General features: G+C 36.5%; 1 protein-coding gene across 3 annotated transcripts; it reads right to left on the reverse strand.

The window, feature by feature from the left end:
• Positions 1 to 1,782: 1,782 nt before the first annotated feature.
• LOC104590720 (SWI/SNF complex subunit SWI3C-like) lies at positions 1,783 to 18,613 on the reverse strand. Of its 3 annotated transcripts, none has more exons than XM_088887958.1 (6): positions 18,349 to 18,607; positions 17,666 to 18,238; positions 17,046 to 17,581; positions 15,780 to 16,131; positions 15,569 to 15,642; positions 1,783 to 1,951 (listed from the first exon to the last, which is right to left on the reverse strand). In XM_088887958.1, exons 1-6 carry the CDS (start codon positions 18,371 to 18,373, stop codon positions 1,883 to 1,885), a joined length of 1,629 nt encoding a protein of 542 aa, XP_088744084.1. In that variant the 5' UTR covers positions 18,374 to 18,607; the 3' UTR covers positions 1,783 to 1,882. The 3 variants fall into 3 exon arrangements, with proteins under 3 accessions (XP_088744084.1, XP_088744083.1, XP_088744085.1); XM_088887957.1 differs by lacking the exon at positions 1,783 to 1,951 and adding an exon at positions 2,823 to 4,584 and having other exon boundaries at positions 18,349 to 18,613; XM_088887959.1 differs by lacking the exon at positions 1,783 to 1,951 and adding an exon at positions 6,811 to 13,186.
• Between the last annotated feature and the right edge of the window lie 4,874 nt (positions 18,614 to 23,487).

A 23,487-nucleotide genomic window follows, 5' to 3' on the forward strand; every position in this document is an offset into this window, starting at 1 on the left:
AAATCACACTAATGCCCCATTTGGCAATGTTCCGTGAAAGTGTTTTTGTTGTTCCCAATATTCTTGTAGAACAAAAACACATTTGGCAAGAAAAAAAAAAACAAAGAAAACGAAAGAAACGAGCCATTCCTGCATGAGAATAGCACCCAAAGAACGCATTCTTTGGGAGTGACAAATGGATACTCTCAAAAAGCGAGTTCTATAAGAATGTGTGATTCCCACAACATCTATATCTAATAATGAACATATATGCGACATTCCCACGTGAGAGAAGGGGCACTTTTATATTCACACAAAATGGTAAACTCAAGCTCTAGAACTGGATTTCTCATTCATTCGACCTCAAAAAATACTATTGCACAACCCAAAAGAGGGTTGAACATTCTTGTTGCATCAAGAACTGGACAGCGAGCGACCAGAACACATCTTTAACAGGATTTCATCTATTTCTCCCAAACTTATACATCTTCGACAACCCTCTCTTCTCTACCTGTGGATGAGCTTCATTTTATATGATTCGAGTTCATTCCTTTATATTATTTTCTATTTTTTTGTTGAATATCAGGAAATGTGGGGTTAGTTTGTTGTATCGATTGAAATGTGAGGTTCTGCTTCGATGTCTAAACGTGGAACCGAATAAACTAGCTAGTAGCTAGTAATAAAAAATATGTTATCAATTTATCACATATGACATCCTAGAGGCAGAATGAGGATCAATCATCTTTAAATTTTAAACTCTAGGATTCACATGCTTTAATCACTATAATCATATGGGCTTGAAGCAATGATGCTTGAAGGCCGAGTGTTCAATCAAATAAAGATTTTGTTACGATTATAAAGAAATATTTTCATTATCTAAATGTTGTTTTTGTTTCTGTAGAACAAATATCTGTCCTTGAAGAATAAATTGCCAAATAACTCTATTATTTTTGATGAGTAAGAAATAAAATTCTTGTTCTAGAATAGTGATAAGGGATAAATACACCACCCAATTTCTCATTTAAGCTATGAAATACCCCTTAATTCTCTCTCCTCTCAAATACTCCATTAAATTTCCTAAATTTCATTAATTTTATTGCAATTATATCTATTCCATTTCAATTTAATTTTGATTTATATCCATTAATTTACATTAAATAAAATGGACAATAAAACTTAAATTCAGTCAAAATACAATTAACTTAAATATGATTATTATTTATTTCATAATAAAAATTAAGTTCTATTTAATTGTAATTTATAACCCATTTGATATTCAATGGTAGATTATTATAGGCTAAATAATCAATTTCCATTTAAAAGAATTATTTTTTAGTTAATTAATTTTCATAATAAAAATTATTATTATTTAATTGTAATTATAATTATTAGCAAATTTATTTTTTTGAGAAATGATTTGATTATTAACAAAATGTCATTATAAATGGTAAAAGTATTAATAAAAATCGTCCCATTTTAAATTTATTCATTAAGAAAATTTAATAATAATTACATGGGTATTTTGGACATTTTCATGCCTCTTGTTAGAGGATTTTACAAAGGGGGTGACTTGCAACTATTCTAAGAAGTTTAGGGGAGGTGATTGCAATTACCAAACTTATAGGGAAGGTTTCAGCAACTACCATAGTTTTTCTTCCAATTATTGAACAAAAAGAGGGATTTTTGTGTATTTTCCCTAACAAACATTAAATGGGAATGTTAAATAACATTTTTGCCATTGACTTGTTTTATAATATAATTATGAACAAAAAGAATGGATTTTGTGTCTTTTTTGTAATAAGCATTAAATGAGATAGAAGAGTTACTTCCTAATAAATAAAGCTATAAAATGGGCCATGCTGGACTGGCACAACATGACCTGGACTGGCAATAATCCATAACTTCACATCAACTCTATTGGCTCAATTGTAGCTGGTTCTAGCCAAGACTTGAGATCTGTTCTTGCCTTCGCCTGAATTGGATCATGAACAACATAAGTATTTGAAGTTGATCCAAGGGATCATGAAATTCAAGATAGCTTGTGGTGACCAAAATTTGCGCAAGGGATCATTAATAGGAGTGTAATCAAATCTAGCTAGCTTTAATCAAGCTTGATGGTAATTGAGTTTGAATCTTATTATGTGTTTGATTAGTTTTTGAACTCAAAGTAAACCAAGAAAATAGTAGGCTCAAGATCTTGTAAGCCTGACTATATATGATACATTATGCACAATTGAATTCTGAAAAGCAATTTTTCTTTTTTTCTTTTGAATATAGGCTGGAATAATTTATGGGGCACTTTTTACCCTCTTGGTCTCTCACTGTAAAAGGCCTAACAATAGGTGTTCAAAAATCGATTGGAAGGTCAAATATACTTATATCCAAATTTTATTTATAAGATTTGAAAAGATTAATCTTGTCCATTGGATTTAGAATATTAGTGCATGGTGCAAATGCATTGGATTATCAAATATGTAAATGAAACAAAATTATTAAAGTAATATATATATATATATATATATATATATATATATATATATAGAGAGAGAGAGAGAGAGAGAGAGAGAGAGAGAGAGAGAGAGCTGAAAATGACTTTGGATTCTTATAACGAAAATAAAATTAAAATAAGGGAAAATTGTTGAAACCTTCCCTGAAGTTTGATGATTGTAATCACCTCCCCTGAACTTTTTATATAGTTGCAAGTAGCCCCCCTTTATTAGAATCCTCTAAAAAGAGGCATTAAAATGTCTAACATATTCATATTTGTATTCGTACTCCATCCAAACTTAGCCTATTGGGAAAAGTTGTTGAATTTCAACATTGCTTCTTAATTAAAACACTCCTTTAAATAATCACCAATATTAAAAATTGAGATATACTTATTGTTGGTAACACAATATGGTTGGACATACAAAGTGATCATTAATGACATAAAAACTAAACAAGAACTGAAATGAAGAACAATATAAAAAGATAACAATAAGGAAAAACACAACACTGACACTAACACTGACATTGAACTGAAAAGAACAACAAAGAGAAGAATAAGGCAAAACACAACACTAACACACTACACTTCTCTTGCACTTAATTTATTTCCTAACACTAACACTAACATTAACACTAATACAAACACTGGCACTGAATTGAAAAGAAGAACAACAACATGAGAAGATAACAATAAGGAAAAACACAACACTAACACTACACTTCTCCTGCACTCACCTTTTTCATACACTATTCTTCTATGCTTCCATTTACTGTGTTACAGATGTGTCATCAAATGTGTGTTTCACATGAATGAATATTTACACATGTGTAAGGAGACACCTATATATATCAGATTGAATGGAAGTATAGGAGAAATTTGAGGAAAACGATGGTGTAGTAGATCCAAACTACTATAGAAAATTATCTCGCACCATCTAGGGATAATATAACTTGATTCTTTAAGCTGTCAATTCCCCTGCTAGAACTTTCAACTTGAGAGTCCAAAGAAGATTCAACCAACAAGTGCACAGATTCATCATCATAGTTCTCTTTCACCCATGAGTGTTTACCAACTCCACGTCCTCATAAGTAGTCTAAGTCCATAGAAACTTCTCTCATTGTTGGTCTCTCTTCCCCGCTCAATCGTAGGCATTGTTCTGTAAGATCAGCAACTCCTTGAAGCTGCATACGATTTCCTCCATGCATCACTTCATCGTCTAGGATATCAAAGAGACGGTTCTGTTTCATTGACAAAACAAAATACTTTGCCATATTTTTCCGTTCTTCAGGCTTGTCATCAGAATAAATCTTCTTTCCTATTAATAGCTCCACAAGGACTGCACAAAAGCTATAAACATCACTCTTGTCAGTTAATTGTCTTGTTTGCATATATTCTGGATCTATGTACCGAAAAGTTCCTTGTACAAGCGTAGATAACTGCATTTGATTCAGGGGGACCAATCTTGAAGCACCAAAATCTGATACTTTTGTAGTGAATTTATCATCTGAGAGTATGTTCATAGACTTGATATCTCCATGAATGATTGGCGGATCACCTGCCGAATGCAGATATACAAGTGCTCCTACAGTTTCTGCCGCTATTCTTAATCGATCCTCCCATGAGAACACAAACTTTTGTCTCCCATCACCATGGATTCGGTGAAACAAGGTCCCCTTTGTAATAAACTCATAAACTAAAATTGGAACTGGGATTTCTAAACAACAACCTAATAGCTTCACCACATTTTCGTGATTGAGACGAGCAAGAATGACAATCTCATTTATGAATTCTTTAACTTGGCTCTTGTTTGTCTCTTTGGATTTTTTTAATGGCAATATCTCTCTCGTCTAGCAGTGTCCCTTTGTAAACCGTGCCATAACCTCCTTTACCAACGATTCGACTCTCATTGTAATTGTTAGTTGCTTTTATAAGTTCCTCTGAAGTAAATATCCTTAACTTTCTCTCTCTATCATCTCCATGCAAAGAAAGTAATTGATTTAAAAATACACCTCCATTTTCTTCGAAGAATTTCTGTTTGAATTTACGTTTTTGAAAAATCCAGCAGCTCCATGCAACACCAATGATAAGGAACAACAACACACAGGATCCTCCAACTGCATATAAACAAACCAATTTACAGATAAGTAAAAATTATAATATTATTTAATTTATGTATAGGAATTCAGATCAAGAATGGAGCTGTCAATGGACCGCATATTGATCCAATCCAATTTGGTCCACTATGAATCTATTACAAATGGATCAGTCCAATCCAATCTGATGAATACTTTGGATCGTTATGGATTGGCCCAATTCAATGTTTGGACTGTTGAATCTGTTTAAACTGGGTGTATTTTAGATTGGGTCTAACCCAAACCCAAATTTGGTCCTTTGACACCCGTACTCCAATTATATATCTTCTGTCAATGGACCAGATGCTGCTGGTTCAATTTGACCGAATTCAATATAAATCGATTACAGATGGACTAGATCCAGTCCATTCTAATAAACACTTTGGACTATTAAGTCAGGACTGGTCCAATTCAATATGTCTTATTGGATTGTCATTCAAATTGATTTTGATTCGGACTGGGCCAAAACCAAATCTGGTCCCATTGATACCCCTAACCATGTGTTTCAATTAAAAAACAAACATTTTCCCTCCAAAGTGGTAAGTCAACAAGTCAATTTATTTTTCCAACAAATCAAATAGTTGAACCTATGACACTACAATCAAATAATAAAAATATAAACATGGATAAAAATATGTAACATATGTAGAAAATGAGATTAACACCTTTAAAAATATACTAACGGGGGCATGTGCGATGCATGAGATGGGACACTCTTTCTTGTCCTTTGCCCTAGTAAGTCAAGACGCTCTACTCCATCCCTGCCCCAACCCCAGTGGCGGGATGGGTTTTGGGTGAGGCACTCACTCCCCATTGGGAATGGTTAATACCCAAATTTTTCCGACCCTGAGGCAATTATCTAAAAAAATCTAATTTATGGATATTTATAAAGGATTATGGGTATTTTGGAATAGGGGTCGATTCGAGCCAAGCCAAACTGAATAATTAGCTATTCAAGCTCGACTCACCAAGGCAGTATGAGAGTCGAGCTCGGTTAGGTTGCACCATAATTTGGGACAGATTCAAAGAAATATTGGGGCCTGCGAGATTAAAGGCCCAGGTTAGGTTGCACCAAAATTTAGAGAGGTTGATACAACCTGAGGCTTGTTAAGAAAGTCATATACTGTAGAAAGAGTCTTGGGTGTTGGACAAAGAGGAATTTAGTTAGGGCTGGCTCAGGTGGGCCTGAAGACTTGGCTCTTATAGGGGTTTGAGGGTGGGAGAGAAGGGGGGCTCTTCGTATCTTGATTTGGGGGCTGGTTGGACCTCTTGTAGACCCTACTACAACAAGTTTAGTAGAGAAAGAATATTCAGGTAAGTAAGCTCACTAGGTATCGTTCTTTTTGATTGCCCAAGAAACAGCAAGAAAGGAATCCCAGATTTCTTATTCACTTTCTTTTACCCACATTCACAATTCAAGATGGCGATGCGTGGCTACAATGTGCTAGAGTGTGGGTAGAAACTAGAAAGTAGAGGGAAGGAAATCTGATTGTTCTTGGAAGCAGAAAACGAAGGTGAATCTCAAACCGTTTGGAAAAGTTCTTGGTTTAGACATCAGGGTGAGGGAAGAGCAACCGGAGTGCAATTATTATTGCGGTTTGGGATGTAGATGTTTTAATTGAGAAAATGAAATCAGGGTGCATGCTAGGAGTGCAAGAGGAAGGGGTAGAGGTGGCAAGGTTTTGTAATTGTTATTGCGGTTTGGGATGTCGATAGTTTGGCTTGTATTGGTCCTGGGGGCTTGTTTTTGTTTAATTGTTTGCTTTTTTTTTACATTCTTTTTTTTATTTAAGCTCAGTTTGAAAAGAATACAAATGCAAATATGTACAACGTAAATACATACAAAATAATATAAAATATAAGATTTTGTTCTCTACTTATTTGTATCTGTACTTCTTTCAAATTCAGTCTTAAGCTCAGTTTAATTAGAAAGAGAGAGTACAAATACAAATATGTGCAATACAAATATATGAAAAATAATACAAAATATAAAATATAAGGTTTTGTATTTATACTCCTTCCAAACTGAGCCTTAGGGTTTGGTGGTGCTCTCTATACCAAGCGGAGTGTTATTGTTTTGGGACATTGATGACCACAACAGAACCGATATTCCATATGCATGGTTGGATGGGTGTAACCAACAGTGTATTATTGTCAGCACATCCAAACTCTCTTGCTTGTGCTATCCTTTTTCCCTTCTTTGTCATCTTTTTCAAATAAAGTTTTCATTAGGAGGAAATCCAGACTCATAATGGAGACCTGAATATCAATTAACTGGCTGACAAATCAACTGGTCCAACCAGATAAGTTGATATATGGCAAAATTTTCCTAAATGGTGAGGAGTGGATTTGGATGGAGGGTTACTTCTCAACTACAAACGAACTTGCCAAATAGAAGTTTCTTATTGGGTTTGTTTGTCTAAACTCTTTCACAAAACGGCTAAACCAGCAAACCCACTAGTTGGGCAAAGGAAAATGATAATAAGTTGTATTAGATATTATAGTAATCCAAACTACAAATTAACTAGAAGTCAGAGCAAAGGCATGGATCTTTGGAAGTTCATTCGGTGAACAAAATCTAATACCCATTCATCACATACAATTGGGATGAGGTTGTCCATATCATCTCCTTAGAAGGAAAATCTATGATGTCAGAAAGACATAATACCGAAAAGGATTTGACCAATCAAAATCCGTGTGAATTTTGATGGAAATCCACTTGATGAGTTACAATTAGAATTGGCAAAAAGTTGACTCAACCCGCAAACCCAACCCAATCCAACCCAAAAAAACAGGGTTAGGGTTTCATATTTAACTACTTGAATGTGAGAATGGCCTGACCCGACCCAACCTGGAAAAAATTGGGTTGGGTTGGGTCATGGGTCAACCCGCTGACCCGATTGTCAAGTCTAATTGGGACTATTTATGCATTGTTAGAAGTTTCCACTATTTAATTTTTTTCTATTTAGTCTTTACTCTTTATTGTTTACTCTTTAAATTGTTAAATGTTCAAGTTTTTTATTTTATATTTAGAATTTTAAGGTTAGTTCTTTTAATTTTGACATTTTTCATATAGTTTTTCTTTATTTTTTTTGGATGACCCAAATTGACCCATGTGTGAACCCTAGCCCGAACATTTAGGGTTAGCATCTAGCATTTGACAACCCAACTCGAAATTCAACCAAAAGGGTCTTGACCTTAACCCGAATCCGACCCACCCAACCCAATTGCCAGGTCTAGTTACAACTTTTATGATATGGGTTGATTGGCTATATACTTTTCTAGTATCATATCTTTTAGGTATCATAGTCAAACCCCTCGAGCCCACGTTAATTTCTCCCACATATTAAGCCAAAAAAATTACCACTCTGAATCTATTAGTAGGGGTGGATTCGAGCCGAGTTGAGCCGAATAGTACGAGGCTCGAGCTCGGCTCACCTATGAAGTACAAGGCTCGAGCTCGGCTCACCTATGAAGTACAAGGCTCGAGCTCGAGCTCAACTCGAATCAAAAGATTGTAAGCTCGAGCTCGATTTGAGAAAAAAATGTTTTATAAAAATAAAAAATTATGTATAAGAATATTTTTATTTGATATTTAAAAAATTAAGAATTATAATATTTTTATTATATATTATTTTCTATAATTTTATTATTATATATATAAATATGAACTTAGCTCGCGAGCCTCACCAGTCGAGATCTATTAGGCTCGAACTTGACTCGTTTATGAATCAAACTTCTAAGTTCGGCTTGAACTTAACTTGAAGCTCAGTTGAAACTGAATTGAGCTGAGCTTTTCATGAGCCGAACTCAAATAGCTTATAAAGAACTCGACTCGTGGCCACCCCTATCTACTACTTATCTATATCTATTGGTAGGATCCATTACTGCATCCCAAATTAGAATACACCCAAGTATGGACTACCACATATTATGATGCATGTTACATGTCTAAGGTGAAAATCTTTTGGGGTTATTTTTAAAATCAAGGTGGACTAGAAGACATGAATTTTTTTCGGTAAAAGGAAAATGAGGAAAATTTTGACCATCTACTTTGACAGTCTGCCAACAACAAGCTCTCTCAATGTGATGCGACATGTTCGTTCATACAGGGATGCTTCTAGCGGGTTGGACCACGATGAGAATCAATAGTCTGGTCCAACCCTAGGACTTAAAATATTGGGCTCAAGCCGGATCCAATCCATGGTTAATCCTTATTAAGTTTATCTAAGGTAATCTTAATGCTGTACGTCTCAAATATTTATGTTTTACAAATTTATTTCTCAAATCGTTATTTACATAAAAGTAAATAAAATAATTAATATAATATGGTATTATAAAAATAATAAAAACAATAAAAATTAAAAAAATGTTAAAAATGATAAAGCAATTATAAATATAAAAGTAAAAAGCTTCAAAAATATAATAAATAGAAAAAAGTAATATAATAAATACAAATTAGTAAAATGTTATAAACAATAAAAAATAATAAAATGAAAATAAAAATATAAAATATATCATATAATATTATTAAAAATAATATAAAACGAATATAAAATGTAATAAATAGATTTATAAATATTAAACTAATGTAAAAAATGTAAAACAGTAAAAAATTATTATAAATATAATAAAATGTAAAAAATAAATAAAAATTATAAAATAACAGTAATAAAAAGTAAAAATATAAAAATATCATATAATATTATTAAAAAATAATAAAAATAAATATAAGTGATAGTGCTGAGGAAAAATAAAGATATTTAAAATATTTTTAGTAATATGATTAAAATATAAAAAAACAAAAACAAAAATTAGATTTGGGCTTGGGATGATTTAAGCCGTGAGGGTAGTTCTGGATTATCCGAATTCTCAAAGGGGCACCATTGGAATGAGGATTTGTGGGCTACCTCCCATCGCACTTGGACGTAGCTCAAAATCTGAAAAAATTGGAGGAAGTTTCAGCGTTCAGTGGCTCCATTAGGAGGTGCAGCTGAACGACCACCAAGCGCTGAAAAAGCAAGTTTTTCAGCATTGGATGGTCATTCGGCGCTACCAAATGCCACCTACGTTTTGCTACTGCTGCAGTCTGTAACTTAACTAATTTTTTTATATAAAAATTATAGGTTATAAACTGAAAATTTTAATAATCAATTATAATCATAAGAAAGCCCAACTAAAATTTATGTCCGGCTCGAATTTTCTGTCATAAGCCCATCCCGACCGACATCTCAAGCTCAAGCCCAATCCATACATAATTTCAACATCTTCCGTAGGAGGGCTCTGCGTTACTACCCGAAGTTGGGGTAGATTGTGCAAACTTGGGATGCATATAATTTGGACACTCCACCTACTTCGGACAACATTGCTTATGAGGAGGTTGATGGGGATGAAGATGGTGAGGATGGTGAGGATGCTGCTGATCCCCCCACTGAGGATTGATTGGCTACAGATTTCTCTGCTCCTTTTTTTCTTGTAATGGCTCGGTATGCCAAGCCTTAATCGTTGTACTTGAACACTTAACTTAATGAAACTCTTTTGTTCTAAACTTGTACGTGTACGTGTATATATATATATATATATATATATATATTTTCTCCTTTTTTTTTGTTCCTCGGCCTTGCCTTAGCTGAGGTTTAGGGTTGGCCGAGATCTTCAATCTCCGACTAGTGGGGCTGGAAGGTGCTTCGGGCTCTCATCTTTGGGATGCTCAATTTCGGGTCTCAGGAGCTTTTGGGGCTCTTCAAGGGCTAGCCATTCTTTGGCTAGCTCTATCCGACAATTGGTTAATGGACGAGTGAAGTTTGATGACCACCCTCAGACCTTGGTGGGCAGGAGCATTCTTCTCCACCTTAGGCTTGGTCGTCAACAGCCGAGTCGAGTTACTTGGTTAGTGATACATTGTCGAGCTATACGTCTTGGGCTCAGGCTGTTCAAAGATCAGCTGAGTTAGTGAGTTGTGCCGAGCTACGTGTGTATTGTGCGGTGAGTGTTGTGCAGCTGTGTAGTATGGCAGTGTAGTACGGTTTACGTTGTGCATGCATGTAGTGGTGCGTGTGTGTAGAGTGTAGGACAATCAGAGGTGTAGATTGAATAAAACAATTTGCATTAGTCATCAAACTACTGATAATACATTTAAAGGTTCCCTGTGTTCCAACTTCTCAATATTCGTCGGCCATCGAGGTCTTCGAATCTATAGGTGTCCAGCCCAAGAACCCTGGTGACTCTATGTTGCCCTTCTTAGTTTGGTCCAAGCTTTCCTTCCCCGGGTGCGAGTACAATGACTTTGCGGAGGACAATATCACCTGTTTTGAAATCGCATCTTCTGACTTTGGAGTCATAGTATTTCGTCATTCTCTGCTATTGTGCTACCATCTTGATATGTGCTCGATCTCGGGCTTCTTCTACCAAGTCCAACTCTGCCTGGAGGTCCTCATGGTTCTAATCCTTGTTAAAAAGCTCAGCCCAGAGACTTGGGGAGCCTATTTCCACGGGCACCATGGCCTCAACCCCGTAGCTCAGGCTGAGGGGTGTCTCTTCGGTAGTCGCCCACAAAGTGGTCCTATATGCCCAGAGTATGCTCAGCAGTTCCTTGACCCACCTTCCCTTGGCTTGATCCCGCCGAGTTTTCAAGTTGTGCAATAGGGTTCGATTGGTTACCTCGGTCTGCCCATTGCTCTAGGGTCAATGTACGACAGTGGTTTGATGGTCAATCCTTAGGTTGGCATAGAGAGCTTCAAACTTTTGGTCGGTGAATTGCGTCCCATTATTTGTGATGAGGATGCGTGGAATACCGAATCGGTAGACAATACCTTGTTAGAAGAAGTTCCAAGCATTGTGTGTGGTAATGTGTGCAAAAGCTTCGGCTTGCACCCATTTGGTGAAGTAATCTATTGCTACCAGGAGGAACTTCTTCTGTGCAACCGCAATAGGGAAGGGACCGAGGATGTCCATACCCCATTGTGCGAATGGCCACAGGTTAGTAGTCGACTTTAAGGGGACTACAGGTTGATGGTGGAGATTAGAAAGTTGCTGACAACTCTCACATTTCCGAACTAGTTGGATTGTGTTTTGCTTCATCATCGGCCAGAAATAAGTTTACCAGAGTGCCTTGTGTGCCAGGGTGCGCATGCCGGGGTGGTCTCTGTAGATACCTTCATTGATCTCCCTAAGGACGTAATCTACTTCAGCTAGGGAGAGGCACTTCATGTATGTGAGAGTATGTGAGCAGCGGTAGAGCTAACATTGGATAGGGCAGTACTGGGTTGCTCTATGCTGTAACCTCTTTGCTTCTGTCCAATCTTTCAGAAGTGTGTCCTCCCAAAGGTACTGTGTAATGGGGTCCATCGATGCTGTACTAGGAAGATGAGGAGGGTTATCAATGCGATGCTTGGCTAGACCAGTGTGTCCAACCGTACTATCATATCGAGGTTGGTTTTTGCAGAGCTAGCTAGCTTGGATAGTGCATCGTCTCGTCTGTTTTCATCTCGAGGGATCTGCTGGATGTTGAAGTGCTCAAACCGGTGGACAAGCTCTTGTACCTTCTATAGATAACTCACCATGGTGGGCATTCCTCATCAAGTCATCCAAGGAAAAATCTGTGAATAGGTCCAGAGATTTCATCCAGTGAGCCACCCTTAAGTGTATCAGCTCCATTACATTCTCAATGGTTCTTTCCTTTTCTAAGAAGGTATGTGAGTTTCTTTCTTCCCAGATAGACCAGCAGACTGCAGCCCTAATACATCTCCACATGATTCTCCCTCTTTTTAAAGGCCAACTAAAATAAGGAGAGAAGAGGCTTTGCACATTCAAGGGACCAGCTGCACACAAAAAGGGAGAAAACCCAATCCCAAATAATTCTAGCAAATAGGCAAGATATCAAAAGGTGTAACCAGTTTCCCCTTCAACTTTGCAAATAATACACCTATGTGGGGATAGACAAGAATTGGGTATCTTTCTTTGAAGTAGGTCACCTGTGTTAATTCTTTCCAGGAATGTTTCCCAACAAAAACTACCAACCCGAGGAGGAATGGGCTTACTCCAAACCTCTTTAACAAGGAAAGACAGAACACTAGAGGCAGAAGGCTGAGATAAGGTTCCAAAGAAGGAAGCACAAGAGAAGGTACCAGAGGATAAGATAAGTTGTCAATCAATTCTTCAGTGCACTCTATCTTCTCATTCTTCCAAATTGTTAGGATGCCTCCTAAGGCTCCCCACAATTGTGCAAAAGCTCAACTTAAGCCTCTGGCTGACAACACACTTCTTACCCATCTTCTATCCACCTCTTCCAACTTTGTTTCTTGAATTAGTACAACATTTGACTTCTCTTTCCTAAAAACTTCCTTAACCACCCTTCTTTTTCTTTGACTCCCCAACCCCCCTAACATTCCAACTGATTATCTTCATGGGAAAAATCAAATGCTGAGACCCTGAGGTTTTTCTTAACCTAAACCATTTTCCTTTCTTTGCTCAAAAAAAAAAAAAAAAAACATTTTCCTTTCCTAATCACCCGTAATCTCTTGAATTAGTGCCCATGGACAATCAACTCTTTGACATTATCCGGCCAATGACCACTCTGAAATAACTTTAGAGGCATTTTTTTATCAGCAACAAAAAAAAAATCAATTTATTAATAATAGTAAACAGGAATTATACATCTAAGAGTAGCATTTTCCCGCTCATATCTGAACACTCCACCCACGCCAGATGACACTGGATTTCCAAAAGATATGGCATTGCTACATTCTTTTAGGCAGATTTTGGGGCATGAAATAGTTATAACCATCTTCTTAGAGTAAGCACCTAGTAGTCCTGTCCATGTTATCTATTTGCAATGCCAGACTCAACCTTACCTTCTTTCATAAATAAAACAGATAACCCTCTTCAACATTTCTTGCTTCCTTCTCTCCTCTTCCTTTCTTAATTGGCACCTATACTTGGTATGCAATTTTTCATAAAGAATTCAAGAGATTTTAACAGATTCTAAGTGATTCTAAGACTGAAATAATAGGAATCTTGAAAAGAAAATAAAATATACAAGAAAGAAATACTGTCCCAGATTAAAATCTCTTAAAGACAATGAGTCTCTGCAAGGGAGTTTGCTAATATTGGAATCCATCTGAAATGAGATGTTCATTCTAGAAGACAACATTCTAGACTCCCCGGTAAAGTAATGGAGAGTACATGTTAGATTCTCTTGATATTCTCAGGAGTCAGGACCAATAAAAGTCCAGAAGAGCTAGTACAGAGAGGTGTGGGTAAGTTGATGTCTTGGGTGTCTGTTACTCAGGACTTTAAGCACCTGAATTTGCCTCATTTGTTTAATTCTCAGTTTTGGTGGAGTCTGTAACTTGATTTGCTTCTAGACCTTTATTTTGGTCTGGGAGTTGCTGTAATTTCTCTTTCTTGAATAAAATTACTTTACCTTTTTCCAAGAAAAAAGTATTCTCATGAACAATAGGTGACAGGGATTGGGGACTCACTTTTCTCACTTGAAGTGGAACGTAACCCTAATGCAAGATTTGAAAGTGGGCTTTGCCTCAGGGATGAAGAGAACTCAGATTCAAGAAGAATCTAAAATGGTGATTCGCTACATGCATGAGTGGAAACTACTTTTTTGGCTCCTTTTTAAGACCTTGCACAACTTTATTAGTGTTAATCCCTTTCCCGTCAAAGCTCTTTGGTTTGGTCCCATCACACCTAAGGTGAAGTTTCTCTGCTGGGGGCTGATAATTTGATTGTTAATACCAGTGAAAGGTTCCAAATTTAAAAAAAAAAAAAAAAAAAAGCAAAAAGATTGTTGTCTCTCCCCTCATGTCTGCATCCTATGCTTCAGGAATGGGGATAAAACTAACCACCTCTTCTTACATTGCCATTTTGCTACTAAGTTATGGAATTACTTCTTGGGTGCTCTGAATACAGTTGGGTTGCTCCAACAGAAGTTATAGGACTCTTCGACACTGACTTGATGGCATGTAAAACTTGAAGAAAAATATGGCAATGCATAAAGCCTCAAACATAGAGGAAATCAAAGATGCGACAATGGTGTTGCCGAATAAGCTATAGTAAGTAAAGATTCAAAGGGGTCACTCTCAATGATAAGAGGATGGCACAAGGTAGCCCAATACCAAATTGTGAGGCAACGTAGGTTGGTTTGTTGGACTGTTCCAGTCATGAGAAAATTAAAATTTAATTTTGATGGTAGTAGCTTTCGTTATTTGGGGATTCCAGGAGTATGGGGAGTAATTAGTGATCATAACAGCACCATTTTACTTAGATTTGCAGGCCCTACAGGATTCAAGGTTTAGGTTAATGTGTATGCATGGGATGATGATGTTGAAGTAGAGGTAGACTGCCAGACAGTTATACATCAGCTACAGAATCAGGCCCTTGATTAGACAGGTGCAATTTCTAAGTAACAGATTGAACAGTTCATTCAACTGTGTGCTTAGAAGTGCAAATTCTATAGATGACTCTTTGGCTAGGGCAGGGGATGTTAGGGATCATTTGGTGTGGGGATGCCTGGGGCCAGGCATTGATCTGTAAAGATATCTTAGTGGGCTGGTTTTATCTGTAAAGTAATGTTCACATGCTAAATGTTCCCAGCACAAGATGCTACAGCATCAACTTCCCTCACCTCAACGCTTACGAGAGTGAGGCACCTGCCACACATCCAACTATTGGTTTATCAAACATAAAATATACAGAATAGGGTCCCCTTTGCACTATATACTTAGATGTGATAGTGAAAGGAAGAGCTTGACTATATGAAGCTAGTTATCAAAATCCCTCTGAAGATGCACTGAGCCACGCATCCAACTATTGGTTTATCAAACATAAATATACAGAATAGAAACTAGAGATTATACAATGTAAATCAAATAAAAGGAGTTAATATTGCAAATATTAGTGACAGAGAAAAGAAAATAACTATAGAAATACGAAACTTGCAGAAATAATAACCTACCAGGGACATAAGAGGATTGCTGGCAGAAGCAAATGGTAGTCTGCTTTCTGAATCAAGGTTTGCAATAGAATGCCCTGGAAAAAAAAAAAAAAAAAAAAAACTTATAATTAACAAAAGGGAAATACATGATCCTAACTCTGCAGAAAACATATAGTTACTTATAACTATGAAAATAATGGAACCAAAAGTGCAAAAATATCCTGAGAATCACCATTAGAATTTGCATACTGTCTTTCACCATCAGCTATGTTTGGCACATTAGCTGAGACAGATTTGCTCAGAACTTCAATATTCTCCAACAGACCATCCTCCATGGGCAGACGAACAAAATGGAGGATACACTGTGCTTTTGACTTAGTGCCAACGTGTTCTGCAATTTCATTCCAGTTATCATTGTAGATTTCCAATGCCTCCAACAGTAGAAGTGTTTCCTGGTCAGTCCAACTATCCCCATCGATATCACATAATTCTCTCATGGAATCCACCCTTATGAAATCCATGCTTGAGTGACCAATAACAAATCTCCCTTCATGGAAGCAATCCAAACAAAGTAGCACATCAACCTGCTGGCAAGGTGTTGATTACTCACACAAGTGGAAACCAAAGAAACATCACAGCAACTTAAGATTTTATACTATATTAGAATTCATTTCAGATTTCACATCAAGATTCAAGCAGTAAGCACGGTTTAAAATTTTATTTACCAAAGAAAATTTGCCTCCAGAAACTTCTTAGAGAGACAGGGCTACACTAACCATCTTTTCAGTGTTCACATCAAAATGGTTTTAGGTGCAATTCTTGGATATTGCACTGACTATGATCCTATAATTAAGCATGTCTCTCAAACATGTCAAGCCTGGATGCCATTGAAAACAGCTATCATCATTATCCAGTATCCCCCATAAAAAATGGAGGGTGTACAAATGGTGTAATAAAATGTCCAACGCATCATACACCAGGTCAAACAAGACATCTAATGAGCTTAGGTTGTGTTTGGTACCATTGCCATTTCTTCCAGAATTGGGTTGATCAACACAAATTGATGAGAGATATGTTAAATTTTCAGCTAGAATGATTACACTTCCCCTTGCGGGTACTTCATTTACCAATAACTAACATGGAAAGAAGCTTACTTGATCATATTATGTTGTTCACTATGTGAGGTTTCTTCCTAGGTTAGCCTTTAGTTGATATATAGAATAGTAACTGAGTTGATTAAGATTTGTTCTACAACCCCCCATCGAGAGAGAGAGAGAGATTTCTTTTTGCCAAGTTACAGAATTTAGTTAGACACATGGGCTCAAATATTTCAATCATATCTGACAGCTTTGCAAAATAACCACACTCACCATCATTGCATCTACGTTCATATGACTAAAACCATGAAATCCAAAAGGTTAACGATGAACACGAACGAAAAGAGGAAGATGAGAAACCAGAAAGAAGAAAACGTTCGGGAGGAGGGCGACGAAGTTACCTCCTTCTGTGACTGATAGTACACACGAGGCAAGGGCCGAGAACAGCAATAGCAGTGGTTCTCAGATAAGAGCTCCCGAATTCTGCGGTCCAAATCAGAGAATTCATCACCAGGACAAGATGGTGATGAAGAAACATCTGAAGGCTTTAACCGACTCTTGGGTTTGTCAAAGTGGATCAAACTGTCAATAGACCTCAATGCAGGCGACGGGACATGCAGCTCCCCGTTGGGTTCCTCTCTCAGGTACTGCCCACTAATCCTAGGCTCATGATTCGTCGTTGCCGCACTGTAATTAATGATTCCCCAGTGGTCCAGAAACCGAACAATCCGGTTCAAGTCATGCATTTCAATGCTAACACCCAGCCCTTGGCAATCATTCAAAGATAACCTTTTCTCCGGATTCCCCATGTATTTAGCAACAATACGGTTCCGGCATTCCATGTACTTTTCCGGTGTGTGCTCCACAGACTTTCCGGAGAAAAAATGCGGCACCACCTGTCTCTCCAACCTGTGCACGGAATTCGGCGAAAACCAATCTGCAAAAGAGAATTTCAAGACCCAACTAAGCAAAACTAAGGCCGCAAACAGAGATAAATCAGGTTAGAAATCGAATCACATACCCGCATGCATCGGAACAATGAGTACCCGATTGTTCCCGAACCGCTTGACGACGCCCCGACCTTCCATTATTTGCGGGGGAGTACAGACATAGGCCGATGAAGAGCCATCTCTGTCCTGATCCGATTGGGCTAGAGACGGGCTGTCAGCAAGAGCGGCCGATAACGCCTGAAGCTGTCCATGAGATATATTCTCGAAAAAGTAAGAGTTTTGCTGAGCTCGGTTGTCTGAAAATTGAAGGGCACGCTCGGCATCAACGATTGCAAGCACCGACGAATGTGGGCGGTTCACAGTGTGCTTGATTACGGCCGGGATGTCCGAAATCCGGACTCCTCCGTCAGAAAGGACCTCGCTTTCCCGAGTGTCGTGGCCGGAATCGGGTGCCGCGGAAGCGGGGGCGCCGGTGGTGGTGGTGGTGGGGCGGGCAGTGTTGATGGGGTGAAGATCTTCGTCTTCGTCAGCGTCGACATCGTCGTCTTCTTCTTCGTCGTCGTCTTCATCTTCGGGTCTCTGCCTCTTGCTGTTGCTTCCGAGAGTAGTATCTTTCTTCCTCTTCTTCCATTTGCTACGGGAATCTGCTCCAGATTTTCAAATAAAAAGATTAAAAAAAGAAATTTAACGAGTTTCTAGGGGAGATCTAGATATATAGAGGAGGAAGAGATGGCTGGGTTAGGTTTGAGCTTACCTGGGAAAGAGAGAGAAGTTGACATTGTAAAAACAGGAGAGAGAGAGAGAGAGAGAGAGAGAGAAAGAGAGAGAGAGAGAGATTTGGAGCTCTGAGAGAAGTCGTCCTTCGTTGGAGTGGTAGTAGAAATTTCGGGAGAGGTCAGAGGTGAGAGAAAGGGCGCGACGAGGGCATAGAGATTGAGGAGGAAGCTCTCTCCCCTTCTGTCTTTTCTCTTCTTTTCCTTTCTCCCCCTTTTCTTTGTTTGGCTCTGAACGGCGGAAATGAAAATCAGTCTTTCTAAGATAGCGGCCGATTGTTGAAAATCCCAACCATCCCACCGGACCCAGCCCATGTAAAATTGTGGGCTTGGGCCGGTCCGGACTCGGTTGGGCCTGTTAAAATTACATCCATAATTGATCTCGACAATAGAGGCCTGGCGGACCGGTTTTGGGCCGAATTTGTCTTTGTGTTAATAGAATATACTCAGGCTCGAGTCCGAGCCTGGCCCGATCATCATGTCTAGGTCTTGAGTTCAAGCCCGGCTCTTATATAAAGTCCAAAGCCTAGGCCCAAGACCAAGCCCGACTAGGAAATTAGGATTTTTTTTCTTTTTTATTCAATAAAAAACTGTTTTATTTAGATGAAAAGACCTCAAAACTTAAAAAACAATGAAAGGTCACACTATTACTTGAAAAAAGAGAAGAATAATAATGAAAAAATATTATATATATATATATATATATATATATATATATTAAATAAAATATATTTTTATTATATAATACATTATCAAGTCGGGTTTGGACTCGCTTTTTTGAAAAAGTCTGATCCCAGCATGAAAAAGGGTCAGATCCAATGTTTTAGACCTGAACCCGAGCCTATAGGCTTGAAATCTTGCCCAAGCCTGACTTAGATCAGGCCGGCATATGAATAGGTCTAATCACGAATCAAATCTGGCCCTTTTTTTTCTTTTTTCATATTTTATGGAGGAGCTCTGCTATATTGCAAATGTTTTATGTAGGCTCACTAGTTTCGACCAAAATAAGAGAGATTTGGGCCAATACAAACAAATGGGTTCATTGCTTAAAACCAAATACAAACAACATAGGGATCAACAGAAGGAAATACATTCTTCACTGAAAAGAAAGAAATTAAAGAGAACATAAAACATATATGATAATTTATGTAAGGCAATGACTCCCATCTCCTACACTTCTCCATGTGCTCTTCTCTCCTACACTTCAATTCAATGGTGGTAGAAGTTCCCATCACATGAGTGGGTGTTTATACATGTGTAAAGGAACACCTACTGAATGGAAGTGTAAGGAGAAAGTTGAGGGAAAAAAGTATAGGCAATCCAAACACCTTGGCAATTATCTCCAATCATTCAAGATGATATAAATTGAATCTTCAAGCTGTCATTCCCCATGGTCTGGCTTTCATTCTAAGAGCTTGAAGAAGACTCAAACCAACAAGTGCTCTATTTCTTCAAGGTTATGTTCAATCCCTGGGTGATTGCCAACTCGTAAGTAGTCTAACACCACAACAACTTCTCTCATTGTTCAAACCATGAAGTTGTCTATGATTTGCTCCATGCATCACTTGATTTTCTAGGATATTAAAGAAACAATTCTTTTTCATTGAGGAGAATGCACAGTTAGATTTTTCTCTTCTTCAGGCCTATCAAAAAGAGTGGATCTTCCTTCCTGTTGATAGCTCCACAAGAACTGCACCAAAACTATAAACATCACTCTTATTAGTTAATTGGCCTGTTTGCAGATATTCTGGATCTAAGTACCCTAAAGTTCCTTGTACAAGAGTAGATAGTTAGTTGCATTTGATCCAAAGGGACCAATTTTGAAGTAGCAAAATTTGATACTTTTGCATTATAATTATCATCTAAGAGTATGTTGATAGACTTGACATCTCCATGAATGATTGGCAGGTCAGCTATTCTTAATCGATCCTCCCATGAAAATACGGATCTTGGCCTTAAAAGTTGACCCCCATTTTCTTAAAAGAATTTCTGTTTGAGCTTACTTAATTTTCTTTTTTGTAAAATCAAGTAGCTCCATGTACTACCAATGAAAGGGAAAAACAGCCTAGATCCTACACTTGCACATGAATAAAGCAGTTAACAAATGAGTAAAAGTATAAAATTATATGTTTATAGGAATTAGATTGACTAATCATGCCAAGCTTGGAGCTATTCTACATGATAATCCAAACCATCAAAAGGGTTCTATTGATTGGCCATGGGTTTTAACCAATGTGTTAGTGCTATTAGAGAATAAAAACTTAATTAGTGACCTCACTTAATAGCTTAAGCTTTTAGGTTGAATGGCTCCTTGAGATAGTATATCAAAAGTTGTTTAGAAGATAAAAACCCACACCTAATTAACAGGTTGTTTGGTGAGGTCCTAGAATGGGTTTTTATTATCTAACATTTAGAAAATTGATTCTAGAAAGGAAATTGCTTTTCCCTCTACATGACAAGTAGCAGTTAGATTATTTGGACTAAATAGGCAACTTAATTGTGACACTAAAAATCAAATGACAAAAATATAAAATAGACAACAGAGTCCTATTGTAATGCAAAAATAAATGTTTGTGACAAGTTGAATCTTAATATCAATGAACCACATATATTGAAGATGTTCATGGTTATTTAACTTTTCATTGGTTCATGTATCATAAGGTGTACTTATTCATCTTTTTAAATTGTTTAACAACATTAAAGATGTCAATTATGACATTTCACTTTCTCAACCGGTTCAGTTTTTTGTTTTAAGGTTAAATTTATGTACTACAACATTTTCCTAATAAATTAAATATAGAAAATTTACAAAATGGGCACAAATATAATATTATATGTTTATCATATTAAAAAAAATAATGTATATTATTGTTTTTAATAACGAAAAAGGACAAAATAAAGAAAAAGAGAAAAAGAGAATTAATGTTGGGTCAAATGGTCAGCCATAAAAGGCCCCTAGGTCATTGACCAAGTCAATGTTTTTCTTATTGGTAAATGGTTTGGGGTCAAACAAACCGAGAAACCATCCAACTAGTGATGGGTGGACCAATTCAACCAAACAATTCAACTTTGGTTTGAAAACACTATTTTCAACCTGTAGTTCACACTTGTGAGCTTATTTCAACCTTAGATTGGTGTTCTATAAACATGAGAGAGAGAGAGAGAGGTATTGACTCATCATTTATCTTTCTCTCCTTCACCTTTTTTTAAATGAACTCCTTTATTTATCTCTCTTCATTAATCATACATTCATACCATTAACATTCAATCGTCCAATAATTCATGCCACTAATTTTCTTTCCTCTCAAATACTCCATTAAATTTCCTAAAATCCATTAATGTTATTGCAATATATCTATTCCATTTCAATTTAATTTTGATTTATATCCATTAGAGTTGCATTAAATATAATAGGTAATAAAAATTAAATTCAATCAAAATACAATCGAAAATATAATTGATTTAAATTAACTTAATATGATTATTATTTATTTCATATTAAAAATTAAGTTTTATTTAATTGTAACTTATAACCCATTTGATAATTCAATGGTAGATTATTATAGGATAAATAATCAACTTCCATTTAAAAGAATTATTTTTTAGTTAATTAATCAAGTAAATTGCATTTTAAAGTAAATATTTATTTACTTCATCATCAATAAAATTATTAATATCTAAAATGTGAAATTAATTTAATTATAATTATTAACAAATTCATTTTTTTGAGAAATGATATGATTATTAACAAAATGCCATTATAAATGATAAAAGTATTAATAAAAATCATCCCATTTTAAATTTATTCAATAAGAAAATTTAATAATAATTACATGGGTATTTTAGACATTTTCATACCTCTTGTTAGAGGATTTTACAAAGGGGGTTGACTTATAACTATGTCAAGAAGTTTAAGGGAGGTGATTGCAATTACCAAACTTCAGGGGAGGTGATTGCAATTACCCAACTTCAGGGGAGGTTTAAGCAACTGTTAAAAACATCAAGGGAGGTTTCAACAATTACCATGGTTTGTTTTCCAATTATTGAACAAAAAGAGGGATTTTTGTGTATTTTCCCTAACAAACATTAAATGGGAATGTTAAATAACACTTTGCCGTTGACTTGTTTTACAATATAATTATGAAAAAAAAGTGGATTTTTGTGTCTTTTTTGTAATAAGCATTATATGAGAAAGAAGAGTTATTTCCTAATAAATAAAGCTGTAAAACGGGCCATGTTAGACTGGCACGACACGACCTTCTTGCGGCCTACACAAAGTGTAGGCTTTGACGTGCCAGCTTATGGGCCATTTCGGGACGTGCCTCCCTCCGCTGGAATATTTTTGCTATATTTTTGTATTTAATGTAAAAAGATTAGCTCATTTATAAATAGGGGCTCACCCCTATGAGTATTGTGTGTAATTCTAAGTGAAGTCGAGTACGTGTATGGTTTAAGTGATATATTATGTGTTTATTATGTTTGTATCTTTGTGTGTTTATTATTAGTGATATGCATAATTATTTTTAGTTATAGTGTATTTGCTTCTCTTTTATTTGAATATTATTATTCAGCTTTTTCTTGTACATGATTCTGCTTGTTTGTTGTGCTCTACATTCTTTATATAGTCCCTGAATGTACATGTGGAGTGGCAGAGCATTTTACAGGCAAAAGGTGAAAAGGAAAAATTCTACCAATTGTTAAAATGTGATCAAATGAACCCTTGCCTATTCTCAACAGAGCTGGGCTGGGCTGGGCTTCCCTATTGGCTCAGTTGTAGCTGGTTCTAGCCAATCTACATGTATTGCAATAACCCATAAATTCAACAACCAAGCTACAATCTATAAATTCACATGTATTGCAATAATCCATAACTTCACATAAACTCTATTGGCTCAGTTGTAGTTGGTTCTAAACAAGACTTGAGATTTGTTCTTGCCTTCACTTGATTGAGATCATGAACATATATAGTAACAAGTATTTGAAGTTGATCCAAGGGATCATGAAATTCAAGATAGTTTGTGATGACCAAAATTTGCGTAAGGGATCATAGCTATCTTTAATCAAGTTTAGTTGTAATTGAGTTTGAATCTTATTATGTGTTTGATTAGTTTTTGAACTCG

This window comes from Nelumbo nucifera, chromosome 5, assembly GCF_055504915.1.
Source record: "Nelumbo nucifera cultivar China Antique chromosome 5, China Antique-T2T, whole genome shotgun sequence".
Lineage (NCBI taxonomy): Eukaryota > Viridiplantae > Streptophyta > Magnoliopsida > Proteales > Nelumbonaceae > Nelumbo > Nelumbo nucifera.

Excerpts from the sequence above, each read along its gene's own strand:
- LOC104590720 (XM_088887957.1), bottom strand. The coding sequence starts at position 18,373 with ATGTCAACTTCTCTCTCTTTCCCAG. Across the intron at positions 15,643-15,779 it reads ACAGTATGCAAATTCTAATG|GGCATTCTATTGCAAACCTT; the intron begins GTGATTCTCAGG and ends TTTTTTTTCCAG. Across the intron at positions 4,585-15,568 it reads GCAATCCTCTTATGTCCCTG|TTGGAGGATCCTGTGTGTTG; the intron begins GTAGGTTATTAT and ends GTTTATATGCAG.